This window comes from Taudactylus pleione, unplaced genomic scaffold (genome assembly GCF_031769625.1).
Source record: "Taudactylus pleione unplaced genomic scaffold, aTauple2 ptg000278l, whole genome shotgun sequence".
Lineage (NCBI taxonomy): Eukaryota > Metazoa > Chordata > Amphibia > Anura > Myobatrachidae > Taudactylus > Taudactylus pleione.
This window is the reverse complement of record NW_028284680.1, coordinates 2,457,642-2,483,992: the sequence shown is the minus strand read 5'-3', so window position 1 is coordinate 2,483,992 and position 26,351 is coordinate 2,457,642. Positions and strand designations below refer to the sequence as shown.

General features: G+C 48.8%; 1 protein-coding gene across 2 annotated transcripts in view; it reads left to right on the top strand.

The window, feature by feature from the left end:
- Positions 1–26,351, top strand: part of LOC148513479 (ATP-dependent RNA helicase DDX25-like) — a 116,388-nt gene that overhangs the window by 78,662 nt on the left and 11,375 nt on the right. For both annotated transcript variants that reach the window (XM_088481761.1, XM_088481762.1), the window contains 3 exons: positions 2,509–2,746; positions 11,623–11,785; positions 23,315–23,503. In XM_088481761.1, the coding sequence (XP_088337887.1) occupies positions 2,509–2,746; positions 11,623–11,785; positions 23,315–23,503 (590 nt within the window). The remainder of the gene's footprint in view (positions 1–2,508; positions 2,747–11,622; positions 11,786–23,314; positions 23,504–26,351) is intronic.

Below are 26,351 nucleotides of genomic sequence, written 5' to 3'. Positions count from 1 at the left end.
CACAATTGCCTGAGCAGTTGCCTACTGTCGGTCCACTCGGCAATGAGAGTTCTGGGGTCAATGGTGTCGGCATTCGACATGGTGGAATTTGCCCAGTTCCATTCCAGGCCACTGCAGGGGCTGATTCTATCCGAATGGAATGGGTTACCTCACCGGATCCGGTCTCAGATGCTGGTGTTGTCCCCGGAGGTTCGGCAGTCTCTAGCTTGGTGGCTTCAGACGGCTCAACTAGTCGAGGGGCGCCCCTTTTGGATCCCGGACTGGGTTCTGCTCACAACAGATGGCAGTCTCCGAAGTTGGGGGGCAGTGACAGGCTCGTTGTCACTTCAGGGACATTGGACTGCGAAAGAAGCACTTCTCCCCATCAATGTTCTGGAACTACGGGCCGTGTACAGGGCCCTGCAGTCGTCAGACACCGTTTTTCACGGAAGGGCGGTTCAAGTGCAATCCGACAACGCCACCACGGTGGCATACATCAACCACCAGAGAGGAACTCTCAGTTGTGCTGTGATGTCGGAGGTATCTCGTATCCTGGCTAGAGCGGAGTGCCACATTCCAGCAATCTCAGCAGTCTTCATCCCCGGAGTCCTCAGTTGGGAGGCGGACTTCCTCAGCCGTCACGACGTGTATCCCGGGGAATGGGCTCTTCACACAGAGGTATTTCAACTACTCATGGACAGATGGGGACTGCCGGAGTTGGACCTGATGGCCTCCCGTCACAATCGCAAGTTGCCCGTGTACAGGTCAAGGACAAGAGACGCAGACGCAAGTCTGGTGGACGCACTGTCGGTGCCGTATCTGTTTCCTCCGATATTCCTGCTGCCTCGGGTCCTGCGGAAATTCAAGCAGGACGGCGGCACGCTCGTGCTGGTGGCTCCAGCGTGGCCCAGACGTCCTTGGTACTCCGATCTGAGGAGCCTCTCCATCGACACTCCGTTTCTTCTTCCTCAGCGTCAGGACCTGTTGTCTCAAGGGCCCTGCCTTTACCCAGATCTGGATCGGCTGTCTTTGACGGCAAGGCTCTAGAGACAGCCGTCTTAAGGTCTTGGGGCTTCTCTAGTTTGGTTATTGGTACCATGCTCAGGGCACGCAAGCCTGTTTCCGCACGGATTTACCACAGGGTGTGGCACACTTTCAGTGGTGTAAATCCAGAAACTATGATCCTCAGGTGTTCAGAGTTTCTAGGGTTTTAGAAGGATCGCTACACTGCCAGATGTTCACACTTTTTTCCATGGTGTTCTTTGAATCCAGCCTCCCTTTGTGCCTCCTTGGGACTTGGCGGTGGTTCTTCTGGTCCTTCAGGTTCCTCTTTTTGAGCCTCTAGAGTCTGTGGAACTAACTCAAGTGGTTAACGTTTTAGACTTTTTCTCCTGGCAATCGCTTCTGCCAGGAGGGTGTCAGAATTGGAGGCACTTTCCTGTCGTCCCCCTTTTCTGATTTTTCACCAGGACAGAGCTGTGCTTCGCACTCGTCCTGAGTTTCTCCCTAAAGTGGTTTCTAAGTTCCACATTAATCAGGAACTGGTTGTGCCAGCTTTTCAGTCTCCTGATCTTTCAGCTGTTGAGGCTTCGTTGGACGTTGTCCGTGCTCTCAGAATTTATGTGGACCGGACTGATTCTGTTAGGAAGTCTTCCTTGTTCGTCCTGTTTGGTTTTCACAGGAGGGGTTGGCCTGCCAACAAACAAACTTTAGCCCGTTGGCTTTGTTCTGTTGTTTGTGTGGCTTATGCACAGAAGGTTTTTCCTGTTCCAGCCTCCGTTAAGGCTCATTTCACTCGGTCTGTGGGTCCCTCTTGGGCTGCTAGACGTGTGGCGCCTCTGCTGTTCAGCTATGTAAGGCGGCCACCTGGTCTTCCAATCAGACATTTTTGAGGTTCTATGCGTTTGACACCTTTTGCCTCTCAGGATGCATCCTTCATGCGCCGGGTTCTCCTTTCTGCACAGGAGCGTCCCCGCCCTTAGTTGAACTGCTTTGGGACATCCCCAAGGTCAACCCTGTGGACCCGCTATTGTCCCTGAAGTAGAAAACAAGAGATATGGTAAGAACTTATCTTTGTTATCTCTGTTTCTACAAAGTCCATAGGGCACCCGGCCTGACGCACCTGGCTTCATTTTGGCTGTGTGGCTGATCACCGGTTTTCCGTCTCCCATTTCTGTGAGTATGGTTTCTTTTGTGTTCCAGTCTTTCTTCTCTCTTTTGTCCCCCCCTCCTGCCTTAGCTGTTTACCAACTGAGGTGGCTGTGGCTCGGGGGCGGGGTATAGAGGAGGATGGATCCAAGTGCATCCTGGGAGCAGCAAAAGCTGGTGCCCATGGATCCAGATCCATCTATACCCCAAGGTCAACCCTGTGGACCCTATGGACTTCGTAGAGACAGAGATAACAAAGGCAAGTTCTTAACATATCTCTTGTTTTTTTTTGTTCTTTGTGCACCTCCTTCGCTTTTCTGGAATATATTGCTGCATTGTTGAAAAACCTGTTACTGCAAGCATTTTATATCGCTGTCACAGGGCCATGCCACCAAGCTGCCAGATGCTGCTGTTCTCCGCTACGTTCGAGGAGTCCGTGTGGTGTTTTGCAGAGAAAGTTGTGCCCAATCCTAACGTCATAAAGCTGCGGAAAGAAGAGCTGACACTGGATAACATTCAGCAGTTTTATGATGCTTGTGAGGAGAAGGAAGAGAAATACCAGGCGCTGTGTAACATCTATGGCACCATCACCATTGCCCAGGCCATCATCTTCTGCCAGGTACAGGGTTACTGCCAGGACTTGGCCTCTTTCTCTCTGGCTCTGTAAATACATTTTGTAGTGATCAATCATCATGGTGAAATAAAGGCTCTCAAATGATGTGTTGATCAGCATTTGAGTTTCTCCTGTCATCCATTTGGGGACACTGTAGGAATAACTGGGTATAGAGTGTGGAGCAGGAAGCCTGGGTCCTTCAGGAAAAGTGTAATAGATTGACTCCAAATAATCATCAGGCATACTGTAGATCAAATGGTCGACAGTTAAAAGGACGAAATGGACTAAGGGTTAGTTACTATGGGGAGGATTAAGGTTAGGTACTAGGGGGAGTATTAGGGTTAGGTACTAAGGGGAGGATTAGGGTAGGCACTAGGAAGAGAGTTAGGATTTGGCACTATGGAGAGGGTTTGTTACTAGGGGGAGGATTAGGGTAGGCACTAGGAAGAGTGTTAGGATTTGACACTATGGGGAGGGTTTGTTACTAGGGGGAGGATTAGGGTTAGGCACTAGTGGGAGGATTAGGGTTAGGCTCTAGGAGGAGGATTAGAGTTAGGCTCCAGGAGGAGGATTAACTTGAGGTTTGGTAATAGGGGGAGGATTAGGGTAGGCACTAGGGGGACGAGTAGTGTTAGGTACTAGGGGGGGAGGTTGGGTCTTTTAGCTTCATTTGGGAGGTGGGGAGCTTGTGACCTATACAGATGGCATCCCATCTGGGGGGACACTGGATAACCTTATACTGTACAGGGCATTTATCCAGGAATAAGGCACATGCTCACACTTATTTGTTTGTGGGTCTCCTCCTCCCGTGCATTCCATAATGCTAAGCACCTCACTTTCTTGTTTTTTTTTTGTACCGAAGGAGTAGGTACAATTTTCTTTAGGCAGCTTCGGTAATTCTATGTATCAAAAAAGACGTGGGGAGCTCCACCGAGAGAAGTCCTGTGTAGAGAGGAAGGCAGTCTGAATGGAATAGACACAGCAGTCTCAAACCTCCTGAAAAGTGGTCAATATTAGCACAGCAGTCGAGCTCCTGGAGCAGTCTGTGGTTGGGGGCCTGTCTGCTGTGCTACACGATCAGTAGGCAGCTACTTTATCAGAATGGAGGATGGGAGGCACCATTGACTGCTGCTTACGAGGGACATGGTTGGGTCATCAACGTCCCCAAGTCCAACTTGTGTCATCACAGTGCATTGTCTTCCCCCTGGGGCTCCTCTTCGACACCAGACATCGCAAAGTGTTCCTGTTGGAAGACCAGAACATGTCCGTCCAGAGGCAGGTTCTTGCGTTGCTCTCTGCCAAGCAGGTCTTCGTTCTGCTCTGCATGAAGTTTCTTGGCAGGATAATTTCCATTTGCATTCTTTGCATACCTTTCTTCAGGGTGTACTCCATATCCAAGCCCTTTGTTCCCCAAGTTGTTCCTTGCAATTTCAGTTTGGTTCTTTCCACGCTTCAGAAGCCACCTTTTGATCCGCTAGTGTCTGTGGATCTGAATTTTCTAACCTGGAAGGTTTCCTTTTTGCTGGCCATTTTTTATGCCAGATAGGTTTTGCAGTTAGTGGCTCTTTCCTTTAGATCCCTGTTCCTGGTTTTTCATCATGACAGGGCAGTTCTGAGTACCAGTCCTTGATGTCAACCAAAGGTCATTTCATGGCGTCATCGCAACAAGGAGTTTGTATTTCCAGCTCTGGTTCAAGACCTGGCTTTGGCGATTCTCTTCTTCATGTTGTCCGAGCTCTGCGGATCTTTGTGGCTAGATCTGCTGCGTTCTGTAAGATTGACCGCCTCTTTGTGCTCTATGATGCATACAAGTGAGAGTGGTGTGGGTGACTTGCTATGTACGGCAAGTTTAACACAATGAAGGTCGCCGGATGGATCACAGTGCCTGTCGAACAAGCATATGTTTCAGAGTAAACCTTGATTCCTACTTGCCTGGCGGCCCCCTCTTGCAGGTCGGAGAGTGCCTCTAGCAGCACGACACAGTGATTCTGTTTAATAGCACAACATTAGGAGGACTGGGATTCGACCCTGAAGAACACTGTATTATGGTGAGCTGGAACAACACTGGAGAACTCGGAATCACAGTCAGCTGGAACAACACTGGAGAACTCGGAATCACAGTCAGCTGGAACAACCCTGGAGAACTCTGAATCACAGTCAGCTGGAACAACCCTGGAGAACTCTGAATCACAGTCAGCTGGAACAACCCTGGAGAACTCTGAATCACAGTCAGCTGGAACAACCCTGGAGAGCTCTGAATCACAGTCAGCTGGAACAACCTTGGAGAACTCGAGATCACAGTCATCTGGAACAACCCTGGAGAACTCGGAATCACAGTCAGCTGGAACAACACCGGAGAACTCTGAATCACAGTCAGCTGGAACAACACTGGAGAACTCTGAATCACAGTCAGCTGGAACAACACTGGAGAACTCTGAATCACAGTCAGCTGGAACAACACCGGAGAACTCGGAAACACAGTCAGCTGGAACTACACCGGAGAACTCGGAAACACAGTCAGCTGGAACAACACTGGAGAACTCGGAATCAGTCAGCTGCAACTACACTGGAGAACTCGGAATCACAGTCAGTTGGAACAACACTGGAGAACTCGGAATCACAGTCAGTTAGGATCAACACTGGAGAACTGGGAGATGCAGAAACACACGGAACCAAGAAGTGCTCTGGAAATGAGGAACATAAACTGGCCCCAAAAAAGGGAAAGATGCAGTACTGGCAATTTTTTGGCAGTGCTAAGAAATTTAAATATTGCGCCTCTGTAGCCAGATATGTGACTGTGACCTTTCTTCACCTGATAAGGTGATGGCTGGATGACGTTGGAGGAAGATGTCTGCGTCCATGGACCAGAGTGTCGGGAGGACAACACCTGGGCAGGGCATAGAAGTAAGAGAGTGGGGCATCATAGGCACCACTGGACCTGGTAATGGGTCCGGAGTCCGGTGTGTGACATGGAAAAGTTAAGCAAAGCGTCCATCTGGTCATCAGTCTATATTTTCACTCAGTTCTATAGATGTAATGTTTTTGTAGCCAGAGACGCCAGTTTTGGGCGTAACATTTTTGGGTGCAGCTATATAGCTGAGCATACCCTCTCTTAGGAGGGCGTCTTTGGATCGACCACTTGGTTATCCAGCGTTACTCAGATTGGGTGCCAGAGAGAGAGATGATATTTGGTACTCGCTGTTAAATCCGCTGCGTTTCCTTCCTCTCTGTTACACTTTGTGTTCGCATTAGTTTTGCTGTCTCCTATGGGCTTATTAAAGTAAACACTGAGGTGCTGAGCACTATGGGATGTAGAGGGAGAGGAGGAAAGTCACAATTAAGTTTTCATTTGTGTCAGCTCCTGTAACAGCACCTTCTATAGCCCATGGTTACCCGTGTCCCCCAGATGGATTAAGAGAAGCCAATTTAACAGTGAGTAACAAAAATCCCCGTTTCCTCTTCAGGGTCCATAGGCTCCAGAGGGAGACCTTGGGGTATAGGTGATGCAGAGTCAGCCAGGCACCTTACGCAGTAAATTTTTCTCCCAGGATGCACTTGAGTCTCCCTCTATACCCCGCCCAGAGGCACCTCAGTTTCGTTGGGTGCCCGGCCGGAGTAGAGTCTCTGCTATGAAGGGGGGGCTGATTGACAGCCCCTGACGAGTATTTGTTATTTTAAACAGATTTGCTTCAAGTGCGGACAGTCCAGGGGACGTCTGCGGTGCCGCTCCGTCACCCGCCGGCGCCGAGATGCTGGTATGGATCCGGGGATCTCGGAGGGCCTTGGCTAGCAGGGACGGGTCACCACGGACCCGCTGAAACGCAGTCCTTTTCCCCCAGGGCTGGTGACTCCCTGGGGATGACGGCATGTGGAGCCAGACACTGAGTCCTGTGCTTCCATTAGGCCACCAGGGACAGCAGGCTGGAGCGATGCGGCAAATGGTCCAGCGTCCTTGGGGTTAAACACTGGCCAGGGGAGGCAGCCTTCCCTGTTCAGTCAGCTGGCTCCTCCCCCGCTGCACAGCGCGCCTTTCCACCGCGGTCTGACTGGGCTGTGGATCCGCCCCCTCAGATCTCCGGCGCCCATTTTCTCCTTGGCTGCGTCACAGATCACACAGGTGGTGCGGAGCCCGGGTCCCCCTACATACCTCTCCTCCAGGTGGTCAGTGTATGTAGCACTATATCCTACCAGACACTGAGTCTGTGTAGTTGATTAGTAGTGCCAGTAAGTGCAGGTATCATTTATTCTGCATTGTATGTAACTTTATGCTGGCACTGTCTGTCTGTCTGAGTTTTTTTCCTCTGTCAGCCATTTTAATTTGTCTGTGTCTTTTTTTCTCACTGAGCCCTAATACAGGTGTTGTCAGGGTGCATCACCGTTTATTATCCTGTGTGGTGGGTCACATACAGTATAATAAGATCCTCTCCCCCATGTCTGGTAGTGAGGGTGATACGCCAAGTTTGGCTTCTGAACTGCTGTCATGTAAAAAGTGTGCTGCAGGATTAGGTGTGGGAGACATGGTCCTTGAAAGATTATATCTGACCCCGACTCTGAGTCCTCTACACGAGAGGTGGAACCTAAGTCAAAAATATATATTCCGGGTCTGATTCAAGCTGTCCGTGCAGTCTTGGTCATAGAGGAGGACGAACCTCCAGCACTTAAGTCCAAATATGCCTATTTCAAGGACATAAAGGTGACCGCTGCCATATTTCCTTTGTCTGACCAGCCGCAAAAACACCTGGCTTATGCTAATCCTTTTGCTGAGGACTATTTTACCAAATGGGAAACTTCGCAAGCGGGGGATTCTCATGTGACGCGCTTGGTTAAAAGCGCGACCCTACGTATTCCTTCCATGTCATCCTTAAAGGATACTATGGATAGGAAGGTGGAGGTTTGCCTGAAATCCATTTATTCCCTTTCAGGTGTTGTGTGCAGACCGGCCATGGCTATCTGCTGGGTAGCTAGAGCTATGGAAAGTTGAGCGAACACCCTGGAAAGGGTCCTTGTCCTCGGATGCTACCAGAGAGCAGTTGAATCTATTGGGCAACCTTCGAGATTCAACTACCTATATTAACGAGGATGCTTTGGATGTCAGCTTATTGGATACCAGGATTTCCACTGCGGCTGTTGCGGCTCGCCGCTCCATGTGGCTACGCTCTTGGAGGGCAGATGCGGACTCCAAGAAGAGCTTAGAGTGTTTACCTTATAACCTATTTACCTTAAAACGGTAAAGTTTTGTTTGGCCCTAATTTGGATTAAATTGTAGATACGTTGGCAGCGGCTAAGTCTGCTTGTCTGCCTTCTGCCCCTGTTTCCTCTAGGTCTCGGACCTCGTACTTTCGGCCCCAGGTAAGGTAAGAACTCAGTCCTTTCCTAGGCCGTCAGTCGCCAAGAAGACTACCGAGCCCGAGAAGCAACTTGGAGTGCGAGACGTCTGGCTGCCAAGCCTGACGACAAACCCTCATCCGGACGGGGCGGGCCTCCCCTTGGGGAATCCCAGGGTGGGAGGGCGACTTCTTCAGTTCGCTCAATACTGGTGTCAGACTACCATAGACCCCTGGGTAAGAGCAGTGGTCTCTCACGGATACACCCTCTCCTTCCGCGGAATGCCTTCCCATCAGTTCTTCTGCACAGGCCTGTCAAACAAGGACAAGGCCATAGCAATTCAAGAAGCAGTACAATCCTTGCTTCAGGCAGGGGTCATTGTACCTGTCCCGTTATCCCAGAGGGGAACGGGTTATTCCAGCCTTTTTCTGGTTCAAAAACCAAACTAATCCCACCGACCTATCCTCAACCTCAAGTCCCTGAACAAATTCCTCAGGGTACCTCTGTTCAGGATGGAAACCCTATGCTCAATTATACTGGGGATTTTATGGTGTCACTGGATATTCAGGATGCATATCTGAATATTGCGATTACTTCGGCTCACCAACATTTCCAAATTCGGGCTCTACCGTTTGGCCTCTTTACTGCACCTCGGGTGTTTACCAAAATTATGGTGGTAATGGCAGCCCATCTGCGACTTCAGGGGGGTCCGCTTGTTACCATACCTTTACGACCTAGCAGGGTCTCCAGAGTTACTTCACCACCACCACCTACAGCGGACAATATCTGTGCTACAGATACACGGGTGGTTGATCAATTGGAAGAAGTCCTCCCTGATCCCGTCTCAAAGGATGCTCCATCTGGGAGCTCTGTTGGATTCCCAACAGCAGAGGATTTTTCTGACCGCGGACAAGATCTCCACTTTGCAGACGCGAGTGTACAGATGCCTCCACAGTCGCCAGGTGCCCATACACCCGGCAATGCAGTTACAGGGATCCATGGTATCGACTTTCGACAGGGTGGAATATGCACAGTTTCATGCCCGGCCTTTGCATACATTGATCCTTTCCAGGTGGAACGGATTACCCCATCGGATAAGGTCACAAACGATGGTGCGCTCTCCGGAGGTGTGTCTGTCTCTGTCTTGGTGGCTGTAGTCGGTCCACCTCACCAGTGGGCGTCCCTTTTTGATTCCGGACTGGGTCCTTCTGACGACGGACGCCAGTCTCCGCGGTTGGGGCGCAGTGACCACTCCACACTCCTTTCAGGGGGGATGGACAGCAGACGAGTCTGCTCTTCCAATCAACATATTGGAATTTTTGGCGGTCTTCAGGGCCCTGCAACAAGCCAGACTCATACTTCATGGAAAATCCGTGCAAATTAAGTCAGACAACGCCACCACCATGGCTTACATGAGCCATCAAGTAGGGACCCGAAGCCAGGCGGCAATGTCAGAGGTGTCACGCATCCTGACATGGGCGGACGGCCATTTACCAGCCATATCGGCAGTGTTCATTCCAGGAGTTCTCGATTGGGAAGCGGACTTCCTCAGCAGTCACGATGTACATCCAGGGGAATGGTCTCTTCACCAAGAAGTGCTTCAGCTCCTAGTGGAAATGTGGGGCCGTGTACCTCATGGCCTCCCGACAGAATAACAAACTGCCAGTGTACGGGTCCAGGACAAGAGACGCCAAGGCTCTCTTGGTAGACGCTCTGTCAGTCAAGTGGGCCTTCCAGTTTGCGTACCTGTTCCCTCCAATCTCCCTTCTTCCTCAAGTACTTCGGAAGTTCAAACAAGAAGAAGGCACTGTCCTCCTGGTGGCTCCAGCGTGGCCCAGACGTCACTGGTAGATCTTCAGAGTCTCTTCATCGACACTCCGTTGCTGTTGCCTCAACGTCCGGACATCATGTCTCAAGGCCCTTGCCTTTACCCGGACCTGGGTCGTCTGTCTGTGACGGCATGGCTCTTGAGTCATCCATCCTAAGGTCCTGGGGTTTTTCTGGCTCTGCCAGGATTTACCACAGGGTGTGGCATACCTACTATAAATGGTGTCATCCTAGAGGTTACAATCCCCAGGTGTTTCGGATATCCAGAGTTTTTTGGCTTTTCTGCAGGAACTTGGTCTCAGCCTTGCTTTGCTGAAGGTGCATGCATCTGCCCTTTCAGTGTGATTCCAGCGAAGGTTTGCTCCTCTTCCTGATATCTGCACTTTCCTACAGGGTGTCCTTCACATCCAGCCTCCCTTTGTCCCTCCTGGGATTTTTCTGTGGTCCTTAGGGCCCTTCATTTGAACCCCTGGACTCCGTGGATCTCAAATGGCTTACAGCTAAGACGGTCTTTCTTCTGGCTATTGCTTCTGCCAGACGAGTGTCAGATTTGGGGGCTCTCTTGCCGTTCCCCATTTCTGTTTTTTTACCAGGACAGGGCGGTGCTTCGGACTCGCCGTGTGTTCCTTCCTAGTGGTTTCTAGTTTCCACATTAATGAGGAAATTATTGTACTGGCCTTTAATTCTCCAGACCTCTCGGCAGGTGAGGCCTTATTGGATGTGGTACGTGCCCTCAGGATTTATGTGGATCGTGCCAGTTCCCTTCGGAAGTCAGATTCCTTGTTTGTTCTCTATGGGTTCCATAAGAAGGGATGGCCAGCCAATAAGCAAACTTTGGCTAGGTGGCTTCGCATTATGATCTCTGAGGCTTACACTCATGAGGGCCTTCCAGTGCTGCCCTCTGTTACTGCTCATTCTACTTGGTCTGTGGGTCCTTTTGTGGGCAACTTGCCGTGGCGCCTGGGCTGTTCAGCTTTGTAAGGCGCCACGTGGTCTTCTGTTCAGAACTTTCTGAGGTATTATGCATTTGATACCTTTTGCCTCTCAGGATGCTTCATTGGGGCAGCGGATTCTCCTCTCTGCACAGACGTGTGCAGAGAGGAGAACCCTTAAAGGGACTGCTTTGGGATAACCCCAAGGTCTCCCTGTGGAGCCTATGGTCCCTTAAGAGGAAAATGAGATATAGTAAGAACTTACCTTTTGTTATCTCTTTCCTCGAAGTCCACCGGGCACCCACCCTGATGCACCTGTGCTTCAGTTGGGCTTCGCTCTGGTCACCGGTTTAACGTCTCCTTTTGTGTGGGATTGTGATTCTAGAGTGTTCCAGACTTTCTTCTCTCTTTTGTCCTCCTCCAGCCTTTGGCTTGCTACGGAACTGAGGTTCCTCTGGCCTGGGGGCGGGGTATAGAGGGAGACCCAAGTGCATCCTGGGAGTAAAATTTTCTACGTAAGGTGCCCAGATGAGACTGCATCACCTATACCCCAAGGTCTCCCTGTGGAACCTATGGACTACGAGGAAAGAGAGATAACAAATGTAAGTTCTTACCAAATCTTTAATTTTTTATACTATATATGAAGATTACGTTATTAGTTGTGTGTTTGTCCTATAGGAATTGTTTCCTCTTTGTGAGCAGTAGGAATAATTTGAGGTCCCCGGAATGACTACGCTCGCCCATGCGCCTACATCATGCTCAATGACTTTAGGACTTTTTTTTTATCTTTCTGACCAGACTCGCAAAACAGCCAATTGGCTCTCACATGAGATGACTAAAGCTGGACACTGCGTGGTGCTGCTAAGCGGAGAGCTGTCAGTGACAGACCGCGCCGAAATAATTCGGAGATTTCGCAACGGCAAGGAGAAAGTTCTCATCACTACAAATGTCTGTGCCCGAGGTAAAACCTACTTCTATATTGTCTTCTAGGCAGCAGCAGGTAAACTGATTCATATTAATAGTTACTGTATCCAATGAAATGGGGAAGGGGGTGTTTAATGAAGCACGTGTCAATAGGATTGTCCTCTACAGCTGATAGGTCAGTGGCAGATTGGGTTCTCACGCACTTTCCTTCTCTTTCTCTCATGTTGGATATCAGTTAGGCAATAATAGTCTCCACTTGGTGGACGATAACGGCTCCTTGCCATAACCGATTGGGGAACTTATTCCACTGATTTCCATGATTCCCCAAGTACTCAAGAAGGGCGTAGATGGAGAGGGTTCCAATCATTATGGTGGCTTTGGATACACTGGAACATGTGTTTAGGGGCTAATATTGAAAATACATTACTATATAGCAGCAACCATCAAGTGAGTTGTGTATACTTACTAAAGCCTTGCAAAGAAGGGCAACAAAACTAAACAAAACAAACGATGTTGCGCTTCTCACCTCTTATGATGGCAAAAAGTAACTCAAGACGCCATTAGGATAATGTGGCCGGAGCCCGAGCACACGTGTAGGAAATGGCCACCGCAGCACTGAAGGGGCTGCGGCGCCATTTTTAGAGGCCGCTAAGCGCCATATTTAAAATGTACAGGTGCTAGGCGCTGAGTGTTTAAAAATAAAAACGTATTTAAAATGGTATGTGCAGCACGGAGCCAGGACGGCAGGTCCTGGGCTACAGTGCTGCAGGGTGGAAAGCCTGATGCTGTGCACAGCCATGAAATGGGAAGGTATTTACAATGTATGATTTTTATTTTTTTTTAAATTGATTTTTATTGAAATTAACATAATACAAACATCCAATAAAAACAATGACACTAGCATAATACAATGTAAATAAATCAACATAACATATGTATAGACACAAAATAATGTGATCTACAATTAGGCAATACATATATATCCCTAAATTATCATTGTACTACTAAATAGCTACCCTTCTGTATAGAGAGAGTACACATATTATAGAACTATTATCTTCGTGCAGCGCAGTCCCAACACAGAAACATACTAACAATATAGGACATCTATTCCACATAATATTATACATATCACACGGTGATCAAATCCACCTTATACTATTGAATAACCATACAATAAATATATATATATATATATATATATATATATAACAAAAAGAGGAGAGAAAAAAAGCCAAAGAAAAAAACAATTAATTTAAATGAAAGAGAGAAGAGACACTTCTCCCGTGCCTGCACCTATGTCATACACCAATAAACAACAGTTAAACATTACATATCGGGGAGAGCGTATCTGGACCCATTCCATCTACTCTAAATACGGTCAAATTGCAACTCTGCCTTTCGAGTTAGATAAAGGTATTTCTCCTGTCGAACAGTGGTGCGGACCAACGCAAGCCATGCACAGGAGTCCTTACCCTGAGAGGCCAAGCAGGTGCAAGCAATATTAACCTTAGCCAAAGTACACATATTAATGGTAAACTGCCTTGCTTGCAAAATGATAGGAAGACACCAGCTATGTCAGAGATTGACGTGGCTACACCACCGTCTTCACCAACAATCTCCGAAATGGTAATCGGTCGGGCGGACTGGACCAATCTTGCTAGATAACTACCTGGTTTATCAGCATAAACATACTGGGAGTTAGCTCGAAATTGAAGTTGACGATTAGTTCTATCTAATAAGTGGGCAGACCACACTTCCTTAGTGACCAACCATTTAATTCGACAAGCATCAAGCCCATCTTGTATAAACTGTAGTTCAGAATTTCTACTAGTGCATTCCAACTCAACCTCCTTGTCCCTATAAAATCTATTCATTTCGGCCACCCTTTTTAACAAAGTTCCTCTCGTGAAAGCCTTAAATGAATCCCAAATCACATCAGACTTAGCGGACCTAAGGTTGTCTCCAAAATATCCCGTCCAAAGTGCCTCAAGCTCAGACCCTGCCCCCATCTTTGTCAACCAGTAGGCATGCAACTTCCAGAATTTCTGTCGTCTTGGTCCTCCTAAAACTAATCCCAATACCAACGGAGAGTGGTCTGATAACCCTCTAGTCATATACTCCATTTTAATTATCGCAGAGACCAGGCCGGGTGAGACCAATGCCATGTCAATCCTTGAAAAAGAGAGGAGGAGAAACACGAAAACTGGCGCACTTCAGGATGCTTTTTGCGCCAGGCATCAACCCATCCTAAACTATCAATAAACCTTGCGAAGCTAGTATTAGTTAACCCCTAAGTACCTGGAGTCTGCCGCCATCTGTCCAAGTACCCATTCATAATGTTGTTGAAATCCCCCAGGCATATAACATGAGTATTAGGGGAGTCAGCAATAATTTCAGTTGCTAATTTTAGTACATCGCAGCTAAACGGAGGAGGGATATAAACTGCCAACAAGAAAAGCGGGGTGGAATGAATTTTTTGCAGTCTAGAAATACAAATTTCCCATATCTTGAATAGTCTCCAAACTTATATATATATATATATATATATATATATTATATTATATTATATATATATATCAGTTTGGAGACTATTCAACACAAAGGGCACATTTTTATTTATAAGTACGGCTACCCCCCTGGAGGAGGTAGTGTGGGAGGCATGATATGCCCAGCCTACCCAGGGCCGTTGTAATGAAAAAAAAACTCTACTGCCCACCAAGTGGGTCTCTGTCTGGCAGGCAATATCCGGACCATATTGTTTAAGGAGTGTAAGAATTAGTGACCGGTTAATCTTGTCATTAGCTCCACGAACGTTCCAGGTCAATAAATTCAGCATTAGCGCAAGTATCAAGTATATGAAACTATGATAAGATCAGGCCCAGACCAAACCCCCCCCCCACGAAATATCATGATCACAGGCAAGAAGAAAAAAAACAATAAAAATCAGTAAAAAGCCATACAAAACATAACCTCACATATCCCCAACTACCCCCCCCCCTCTCTATATACCACCCCAAATGCTGGCATACCTATACCCAAAATACAACCTAAACTTAGCTACCCACTATGCCGTAGAACCCAGCTAAGTGGCAGAGCAAACAGAAAGCAGAAGCCACCAAGGCAATGAGGCTCTCCAGCGTATAGAAGACCACTAGAACATTACATAAATTATCAGTAATCCAGTACATAACCGTCTAAGATATATAAGATGCTGCCGATCACATATATCAGTATAACCGTTATCGTTACTGGAATTGGTATAAATTACATACCTACAAGACAAATAACCGAGTATTAATGCATGTAAGAAAGGAAATAACCCGGTTACGGGCGAATACAAATATTCATATCAGTCAGGAGCCAATTGTCTGGCGCCAGGTACCCTATGGTCCAACCATGCCGCAGCCTGACGTGGGGAGACAAAGAATTTGGTTTCTCCATCTACTATAACTCTCAATTTAGATGGGAACAACATGGCATACTGTATATTCAAATCATGAAGGCGTCTTTTGTTGGGGATGAATTTAGCCCTATCCCTCTGAACGTTGGCAGCGAAATCCGGAAATGCTGACACTGTCACACCATTACATTCCAGTTCTGGAGGCCATATCGCCAGAAGGATATTAATACATTAGAGACTGTACAAAGAAGGGCAACTAAAATGGTGCAAGGTAAAGATACTGGATGAGAACCTCTATATACTCCTTCCTATACCTTCTAATATCCTGCCTAAGGATGACTCTAATTTGCGTACGCAGTCATACAATAAATAAAGACTTAAGATCTGGAATCTGTGGTTCCAAAGCACAAAGTATTATTCAAATAAAAGTACAGTCAGTTACACGCTATTGATCCATACACAATTAGGTGCAAAGGAATTATACAGACCCAAGTACAGTATACATACGCAACGCTTCTGGCATCAGCAAGAAACCCCTCGTCTATCAGCATTCAGCACGAAGACTAAGACCCAGTGTTGGAGCACACATATTTATACCCGCCAGGAATAGACAAAACAATAGGGAAGTTTGTTGCTAATGCTATTGGTTCCCAAGGGGGATCCATCTGTTACAGAGCGTTTAACAGGCTGATTCAAATAGACCCAATCCAGCCTCCAACAACTGGGGGTCTCTGGATTCCCGCCACATGCAACATCCTAAGTTATTCATTTCATATACATTTTGTTGCTTGAAGTCTCTGCGGTCCATAAGTTGAGAATGCATGATGCGATCTCCCCACCGATAACACCGGAATACTGTGGAAAGAGTACGCATCAGTACAAAACCAAACACGGCTTACTTATCATGTATAAAACCTTAGTTACCAAACAATCTTTTTCTACTTCAGGGTCCATAGGGGGTCCATAGGGTTGACCTTGGGGTATAGGTTGGGAACCAAATCCGGGCACCACGCAGTTAAAGCTTTTAGCTCCCAGGATGCACTTGGGTCCACTCTCCCTATAACCCCACCCCCAGCCAGAGGCACCTCAGTTTAAGTTGTGCCCGGCCGGAGTCGGGTCACCGTTTAGTGCAGTGGGGAGCTGATTAGTAGCCCCATAGCTTTATTTTTTCTAAGTACAGAGTTTTTATTTTTACTTTGGACTTTCAGAGCGGCAGCGTCGGACTGTCCATAGGACGTCTAAGCTGCCGCTCCGTCACCCCGCCGGCGCTGAGACGCCAGTACAGATCTGGGGATCTCAGCGGGACCCCAGAGTCTGTACTAGCCGGACTCTGCGGGCGCCCAGGACTGCTGCCGGATCTACGGGGAGCAGGCAAGGTCGCGGATCACCGCTTGCGGTGATCCGCGCATTTAATATGCAGTCCTGTGCCTCCGGTCTCCGGGGACAGACCGGAGGCGCCGGCAGTGGCGGCGGGCCCCCCCCATACCCGTGTGTCCACTAGACCACCAGGGACTTACTGATCGGCGCTGGGAGCCGGCGTCCCGGGAGGTTAATAGCCGGCCAGGGGAGGAAGCTTTCCCTGTTACAGCGGCTCCTCCCCTCAGCTCAGCGCGCCTTTCAGTATGTACAGTCTGGCGTCGCTGAGCTGCTTCCTCCGCGGGCCACGCTTCTTCTGAGGTCTCCAGCGGCCATTTTCTTGTGGTGCAGCAGCAGAGCTCCGGAGATGGCAGTGAGTCCAGTCCCCCTGCGTACCTCACCATCAGGTCAGTGTACACAGCGCTGTAGCCTTCCCAGACACTGAATCTGGGTAAGTTGAATGCAGTGTAATAGTGCAGTATATTATATGACATGTTTATGTATATATGTATATATCTGCATGGTATGTGACTTATGCTAGTGCTGACTGTCTGTATTTAATTCTCTCACCTGTCAGTGTATATCTATCCCTTTTCCTTATCTGCCCTAATACAGCTGTACTTAGGGTGGTTCTGAGACCTCACATTTATATACTCGTTGATATTTGTGAGGTTTGTCACATACTGTTGCGTGCTGCACGTTGCCACATTTTCGTTGGAACTGTGTGTTCCATACGCTGAAAATGGGTCCCTGCGGCTAATTTTAGCATCAGTCAGGACCAGTATAGCGCTGCTTGATATTTCCGCCAAGATTGGTCAGATATGTTTGACCAGAAGATAGAGCATTATACTGCACCCATTTTTGCTATCCTGCAAGTCATGTGCTGCAGGTGTTAGTGCGGAGGATTTGTTTCATAAAGGGTTCTGTGTGTGGCGTCATCTGGTGCCGGCCCCTTTCACGACCCCCTTGGGAGGTTTGTTTTCTCGGGATCCTCTCAATTGCGGATCGCCGGGTGGGCCCCATTGTTGTACCTCACCTGGGGGTTACTTCACCATAATGCCCTTTTCATCTCAGGGTATCTTGCAGTTTCTTGCACTCTTCCCCTGTGACACAGACTATCGCTCCCTGCAGGGGGTTTTCACAGTATATGAGATCCCTCTGGTGCCACCATAGTCTGTCATTCCCCTTGCAGGGATTCCCACGGCCACCCTGGGTGGATGTCGTTTTCTACGAAACGCAAATTGGCGTGGTTGACGCCCTGTGGTTACTTCCCAGTTGGCTCTGCGTGAACTGGTTACTGTTTTGGGCTCTTTCCCTCTTACACGGGGGGAAGCCTATTTCAGGTATTATTATCCCTGCTTTGGGCTGGTGGCAGGTCCATTCTGGTTAGAGTGAATGTTGACCTGCACCTGTATCATACACCCTCAGTATTGCGTGCCTTCTGGTTCCCTGTTGCTGACTAGCGGGGGGATCGCATGGCGGGACTCTGGCTGTTGTCAGTTATGAGGTATTACAACAGTGTTTGGCCTCCTGTCCCAAATTCCCTGAGGGTCATCACGAGCCCCTCATGGGGTGGATGGGCGTGTTACTCGTCAGATTACAGACGTTACTATGCATCCCATTCCTGCGTGGTCGGATTCTTCTGATCCGTAGGTGGTAACTCTGCCTGAAATCAGTATACTCGCTTTCAGGGGTTGTTACCCATCCTACCATGGCTATAGCATGGTTGGTTAATACTATTGCATACTGAGCTGATGCATTTGTAATGTTTTTTCCCCACCAACACGTCTGGGGTTCAAATGTATTTGGTCGCTCATGTAATATATGCAGTTGTCATAGGTGGACATGCCTATATTGGATACCAGTCTCCTAACTTTCAGAGTTCCGGCTGCGACGGTATCCTCCGTAATACCCTATGGCTGCGCTCTGGGAATGCAGAGGTGCAGATACCATCTATAGGGTAGATCTTGTTGGGTCCTGACCTTGACAGTGGCAGTACAAATTTCCCGCCTTCAGCTATGCCCACTAAAGGGCCTCAGACTAAGTCTATTAAGTCTTTTTGTCCTCTGGGTCAGCCTAAAGGTCTGTTTCTTCAACCGAGCAGTCCTGGACTGCCAGCCGATCCTGCTTCTGAACCTACGGATATATCGTCAGCATGACGAGACAGGCCTACCACTGGGAGATGGCGATTTTCTCAGTTCGCCCGGTACTAGTGTCTAGTTGCCGCGGCTACGTGGGTAGGAGGGTACGCCCTCTCTTTGCTCAGGCGGCCTATTTCCATGTGATGGTACGCAGGCCCTTATTCGGACCCGAACAGGGCCTTACGAATCCAGAAAGCTATACAGTTGTTGGGGTAAGCGGAGCTAATTGGGCCATCCCCACTTTCTCAGCGAGGGACTGGTTGTTCTGCTTTCTTTCTGGTGCGGTGGCTGAATGGTCCTCTTTGGCCTATTCTCTGTCTCAATTCCCTGAACCAGTTCCTAAAGCTACCTGGGCTCAGGAGGCAATCCCTATGCTCCATCATACTATGTTTGGAACCTGGGGACTTTATGGTATCACTGGATATACAGGACGCGTGCCTACGGGCACTTAGAGACCTTGCCTCAGCATGGACTGAGGTTTGCTGTATCACAGCACTTACGGTTTTCGGGCTCTGCCTGTTGGGACTGTTCTCAGCCCCACAGGGGTTTACCAGCGTTTTGGATTTTCTGACAGTTCTTCTGTTCAGTATATCCCAATGCTCCTGTACCTGGATGGCCTCCTGCTCTTGGCAGGATCACCGGGGTACTTTACAGCCGGGTCAGGTTGACTGTGGCTTCTTCAGGGTGCAGACGTTTAATCAATGGGGAAAAAGTCCTCCCTGCATCCCTCTCTGGGTATTCTTCACCTAGGAGCCCTGCTGGATTCTCAGAATCTGAGAATTCTTCTGGCGTAAGACGGCATCTCCACTCTTCCATTAGGAGTACATGGATGTCTGCGCAGTCGACATATGTCTTTGCACTCTGGGATGCATGGTCCACTATTCAGTGTCTGCCTTTGGAAGGGTGGAATGGGCTTAGTTTCATTCCAGGCTTTTCCATAATTGGCTTATCTCCAGATGGAATGAGTTTTTTTCTGTCTGATCACTGTTCAAATGATGCTGCTCTCCCCGGAGGCAAGTCTGTCCCTTTTCGGGTGACTATGACCATCTCGTCCAGGGTATTCTTTGCTAAGGACAGTGTCTGGTTCGCATCCATTTCAGTGCAATTGGATGTCTGTCGATTCCACCCTGTCAATTAACTTGTTGGAACTTTAGCCTGTCTTGGGCCTTCACTCTGGCATAGCCCTTGTTTCCCGGTGAACCTGAAAAAGTTCAGTCCGACAGGGTCAGAACAGTAGCTTCCTTTTTAGCAATACTGTTCGTTGGGTGGCAATGTCAGGTATGTCATACATTCGGACATTGTCTGAGGGTCTCCTCCCGACCATCTCGACAGTGTTCATTTCAGGTGCTCTCCATTGGGAAGCGGGAGTCCTCAGCCGTTACGACGTGCATCCCGGGGACTATTCTCTTCCACAAGAGAGGTTTCATCTCCTGGTGAGCAGGGGGGGGGGGGGTCCTCCTGAGGTGACACTCATGGCCTTCTTACTTTATCACACTATGGTGTTACAGTCCAACTCTGGGGATTCTGAAGCAACCTTCAGTGACTCTTTTTCGGTGAAGGGGTTCTTCCAATTTGCGTACCTGTGTTCTCCAGTCTCCATTCTTCCTCGAGGGAAGTGTTTCAATCGAGACAGAGATGCTTTCCTGCTGGTGGCTCCTGATTGCCCCAGATGTCAGGGGTACTTGGTTTTTTTCGGAGTCTCTCCATCGATACTCCATTCCTGATGCTTCACTACCCAGACCTGTTGTCTCAGGGTCCTGGGGTTTGCCTTGGACCTGGGTCGTTTGTCTTTGACTACGTCCCTACAGTGGTCTTACGGCTTCCATGGCTTTGTCATCGTTGGAATGATTGGAGCACATGGATCAGCTTTTGCTGGGACCTACCACAAACTGTGGCAGCCATAATTCTTATGGTATTATACCTATCGATACGATCCTCTGGTGTCCAGGATTTCCAGATATTCTGGCATTCCTTCCGGCTGGCTTGGGTTTCACCCTCGGCCTGGCCTTCCTGACAGTGCAGATCTCTACACTGTCAGTATGATTAGGTTATGGAATTGCTCCGCTCTGATATCCAGTTCATCCTTTGGAGTGTTTTTCTGGATTATGCCTCCATTTGTCCTCCCTAGGGACTCCTTGGGAGTTAGGAGTGGTTCTTCGTTAACTCCGGGGAAAGTTAATGGAACCGCTGGTTGTGATAGCCATTACATGGTCTATTGCTTTGGCTTTTTCTCTTTCTATCAGGGAGTTTATATCAACCAGGTGAGTGTCGGAATTGGGAGCGTTCTCATGTGGCTCCCTCTTCTGGAGGGCTTCTTGTCAGGGTGTGAGTTGCTCTCACCCTGTGTTTCTTCTTAGTGATTTTCAGGTTCCATATTATTCTGGAACTTACGGTGCGGCCATTCAGTCCCCAGTCCTCTCGGCTGGTGTGGCCTCATTGACTGTGGTCCGGCCTCTGTGGATTTATGTGATCCATTCAAGTTCCTGACGGAAATCGGACTCCTTATTGGTGGTCTGAGATTTCTGGTTTTAACAGGAAAGGATGGCCGGCCTATGGCCATATGTTGGCTGGACGGCCTCGTATGTCTTCTTCAGGGGCCTACCCATGGGTAGGCCTTTCTGTTGTTGCTGCTTGTTTTTTCTCGGGCCATGTAACCCTCGTGGGTGGCTCGCTGTGGCGCCTTGGCTGTTTTGCCTTGCTAGGTGGCCACGTGGTCTTCTGTCCACACCTTTTTAAGGTTCTAGGCATTGTTTTCTTTTGCCTCTCAGGATGCTTCCTTTTTGGCGGCGGATTCTCCTCTCAGCACAGGAGCGTCCCCTCCCTTGGTTGAACTGCTTTGGGACATCCCCAAGGTCAACCCTGTGGACCCCCAATGGACCCTGAAGTGGAAAACAAGAGATATGGTAAGAACTTACCTTTGTTATCTCTGTTTCTACGAAGTCCATAGGGTCCACAGGGCGCCCGCCCTGACGCACCTGGCTTCAAATGGGCTGTGTGACTGGTCACCGGTTTTCCGTCTCCCATTTCTGTGAGTATGGTTATCGAGTGTTCCAGTTTTCTCTCTTTTTTTTCTCCTCCTCCGGCCTTTGGCTACTTACAAACTGAGGTGCCTCTGGCTGGGGGTGGGGTTATAGGGAGAGTGGACCCAAGTGCATCCTGGGAGCTAAAAGCTTTAACTGCGTGGTGCCCGGATTTGGTTCCCAACCTATACCCCAAGGTCAACCCTGTGGACCCTATGGACTTCGTAGAAACAGAGATAACAAAGGTAAGTTCTTACCATATCTCTTGTTGTTTCATAGCATTTATACTAAATGAACAAACTTAAATCTTATACCTTAAAGCTTATGGAACCTTGTATGTGAATATGTAATGTGTGAGTATGCGGGGTTTGATATAAAGACGCTAGTTAACTTGGTGCGGATGCGTGCGCATTTAGCTACTAAACGGTGTTTTATCTTATGCATTCGCTAATATGCGACTAGTTAACAGCGCAATTGTGCGTATTACTGTGTATGAGAAAGATGCAATCGCATGGTGCTAATAGTAATCTCGCCATATGTACTTAATTGTGAGTTTATCTAAAATGGCGCTGGGGCGGCCATTCGCAAAATTGCATCTTGGGATTTCATTTCCAAGATGGCGTCTTGCGGCCAGTCGCAAGATGGCGTCGCCGCAATTCAATTTTAAACTGATATTGTCTCAGCCAATTTCCCAGCTTCGACAAAGGTCTACACCACAAAACGTACCAGGAAAGACTAAAAGATCTTATTATGTATAGTTTGGAGCAGAGAAGGGAAAGGGGGGACATGATAGAAACGTTCAAATATATAAAGGGTTATAACAAGGTAAAGGAAGGAGACATTCTTCAAAGAAAGAGAAGTATTAGAACAAGAGGACATGTTCTGAAACTGGTGCGAGGTAGGTTCAGGGGACATTAGAGGAAAAATGACATCACAGAAAGGGTAGTGGACATGTGGAATAGCCTCCCATCAGAGGTGGTAGAGGCTAAGACAGTAGAGCAATGTATACATGCATGGGATAGACCTAAGGATATCCTTCAGAAGAAGTAAGGATCTATAAGGGTTGAAGTAACAATATGTTTAAAAATGGGGCAGACTAGATGGGCCAAGTGGTTCTTATCTGCCGTCAAATTCTATGTTTAGAAAGAGCACTACTTGTAGTGTATATGCAACAAATAGCAGCGGGTTCGAGTCCCGGGTATGACAGTATTTTAAAATGTGTGCGTTAAATAAGGTGCTTGGGGATGTGGCCACATGGAGGGGAGTCTGCCACAGAGGAGATGGGGACGGCCAGGAGGTGCCAGGAGGAAGCTACAAGTGAGAATGATTCTAAACAGAACATTGATGGCATGACCGAACAGCGCCCCCTGCCCTGCGTTTTGCTGTGCCCTGGCACATGTCTCACCACCGCTGCCATAGCACATGTCTCACCGCCCTAGTAACGGCTCTGCCTCTGACCTACCAGGTGTTTGTGGTTTGGAGTAAGCTATCAGTGATTATTACTCCCAGGGGTTGTACTGTAATTTGGCTATTAGATTAGGTGCAGCACTGACCATGTACTTAGAGTTATTTGCCATGTAATGTGTGTAGAGGGATCGCCAGATAAGTAATATATATACCTTTTTTTTTACTATTCTTCTCCGTAGGAATTGATGTGGAGCAGGTGTCCATTGTGGTGAACTTCGACCTTCCTCTGACCATGGAGGGCTATGTGGATTACGAGACATACCTGCACCGAATTGGCCGTACCGGCAGATTTGGTAAAAAGGGCGTGGCTGTCAATCTGGTGGAGAAATGCTGCTTATATATGCTACGTGACATTGAGGAGCATTTTGGTAAGTGCTGTTTATTGTCGGTAGCGGTAATATAGCGTGGTTTTGTATCGTCACACCTTGTGATATATTCATTCCCTTTTCCTCCTCTAGGCAGAGAGGCCGGACACAATGTGAGAGATGTACTAAGCCTTGTACCAATCAGCTCCTGACTGTCACTTTACAAAGGCTGTGTTTGAAAAATGACAGGAGCTGATTGGCTGGTGCTTTATCTCCAAGGCTTTCACACTGCCAGATAAAATGCCAGTCAGACAGACGCAGACATTTTGGCGGCCTGTCACCCTGCAGATACCGTGGTCATGCACTGGGAGACATCTCAGTGTATTGGCCCCAATATCTGCACTCCACCCCCGGGGAGGAGACATTTCCTCGTTCCTTCACTGTTAAGGAACAAGAGAAATGCCTGTCAGTACAAAATATTGCATCGGATGGGCATGCTGGACAATCCGGCATGCCCGATCGATATATTACCCTCGGTCGCCCTCACACACAGTACAATTATCAGGTGGCTCCGCTGTGCCCGGCATTAGTACAGTGAGTTCAGAAAGTCCCTCCGCACTGACTGTGCCAAGTTTGTGACAGACAGCACTAAATACCCTTCTCATCCCGTTATCTTGGTGCAGGAACAGATAGATGGCGTCATACACACTCTATTTCCAGAGTAGAATATTTTAATAAAAAACTGTCCTTCTATACCAGGCTCAGCTCTGCCCCCTAGTGCTTGATACCTGGCACTGCGCAGAGCCGCGATTATAAGCTCTTGTACTGTCGATAAAGCCAAACACATTTCTAAGGTTCTGGTTCTCCTGGATTATAGACGAGACAAAACCGCTTCCTGATACTGAACATTGATGTGACACGTGTGTATCTGTAAGAGACTGAGGTCCTGATTCAGAGCCGGACGCTCTGACATAGCGCTCGCTCTGAATCAGGGCCGTCCTTCTCTTTTTTTAGAGCGGCCTCCTGGCCGCTCGCATAGCTGTGGGTGACCACCCACAGCTATAGCGAGCGGCCAAAAAATGGTCGCAATGGTCAAGACCATCGTGACCATCAGGCTTGCGACGAGACCCTTGTGGTAGGGTCTCGTTGCCGCAAGCCCCGGAGTGCTTTCGGCTCTATCAGAGCCGAAGGCACTCCCACTGACATCACTTGTGATGTCAGTGGGTCCGGCCCCAGACGGTAGGCGTTTACCATAGGAACGCCTCCGTATGGGAAGCCACGCCCAAGAAAAAGGGGCGTGCTGTCACTAACCATCGACAGCACGCCCCCTTTGGTACGAGACCCTATCTGGGTCTCGCGCATGCACACGACTGAGCCGGGTCCGTCATGCGCACTGGGCCAACATCGACCCGCTTGCGAGCGGGTCTGAATTAGGCCCTGATGCAGAGCTGGACGCTCTTTGTGAGAGCTCGCTCTGAATCAGGGCGTGCTTTTTTTTTTTAACCCCCGCCTCCAGGCCGCTCGCTAAGCTGTGGGTGACCACCCACAGCTTTAGCGGGCGGCCTGGCGATGGTCGTTATTATCACGACCATCGGGCTTGCGACGAGACCCGTGTGGTAGGGTCTCGTCCACCACAAACCCCAGTGAGCTTCCTGCTCTATTAGAGCCGGAAGCTCACTACTGACATCACTGGTGATGTCAGTAGGGCCGCCCACAAACGGCAGACGTTCCTTCAGGAACACCTCCGTTTGTCCAGCCACCCCTACTGCACGCCTACAAAACGGGGCGAGCTGTCAATCACAATCGACAGCCGCCCCGTCTTGTAGTGAGTCCCGCAGCGAATGAAAATTCACTCGCTACGGGGCACGCGCAGTGCGCACTGCCTGGCCATCGACCCGCTTGCGAGCGCTATGCGCTCGCGAGCGGGTCTGAATCAGGCCCTGAGTGTGTATGTGTAAGAGACCGAGTGCGAATCTATATGCGAAGTGCCACAGACGCAGTGGATGCAGCTTTTCTTGCGCAAAGTTCCGTTGTGCAGATTCAGACTCTGTCGCACACAGATATACAAGCGTCGCATTTCTAGTTATTCACAGCAGTCTCACAAAGTGGGTCTATTATGTTACGTTGTGTATTAGACGCATGTCCGCGCAAAAAAGAAGCAAAAAAAACACTATACCACTTGGCGCTGCTCACTCACACCAGGCGTCTTGCGGCTAGGGGAATAAGGACACATCTGTATAGTGCTTGTGTAATAACGGTAATGGTGCATACACACGGGTCGATTTTCAGGACGTTTATCGTTCCATCGTTTATATCGTCCTATTTACGGGCCCCTTCAACGACCAAACGATGGTCGATGCTCAGGCACGAATGGACGATATCGACTGGTTAGCCTGTTTACTATAGGGACCCGCGATTGTTGATCACGGGGTCGTTACAGTAGTGGGTGTTTGGGGCATGTGCTGGGGCATGTTCAATATTGAACACCCAGCACATGCATAACGATTGTTATCTGATCGTCTTTTAGTCTGACCGTGTGTACCCTCCATAAGACTGATGGCAGTCGGGATCCCAACAGGGGTCTAAGACAGACGTCGAAATTTGACGCCTGTCATTTTACCTACGCCGGGAGCCCGACGCCCGGCAGACCGATCGTAGGTAAGGCAGGCACGGACAACCGCAGGGGGGGAATGGTTAGGTTAGAGGCTCTCTGGGGGGGGTTGTATTATGGTTAGGCACACCAACCCCACCCCCGCGGGAGGGTTAGGGTCAGACTAGGGGAAGAAGGGGGTTAGGGTTAGGCACTTGGGGGGTGGGGGGTTGGGAGAGATTAGGGTTAGGCACCCCTAAGGATGGGTTAGGGGGGGTAGGTTAGTTAATAGTTAAAATACTTACATGCGTCCAGCGGTAC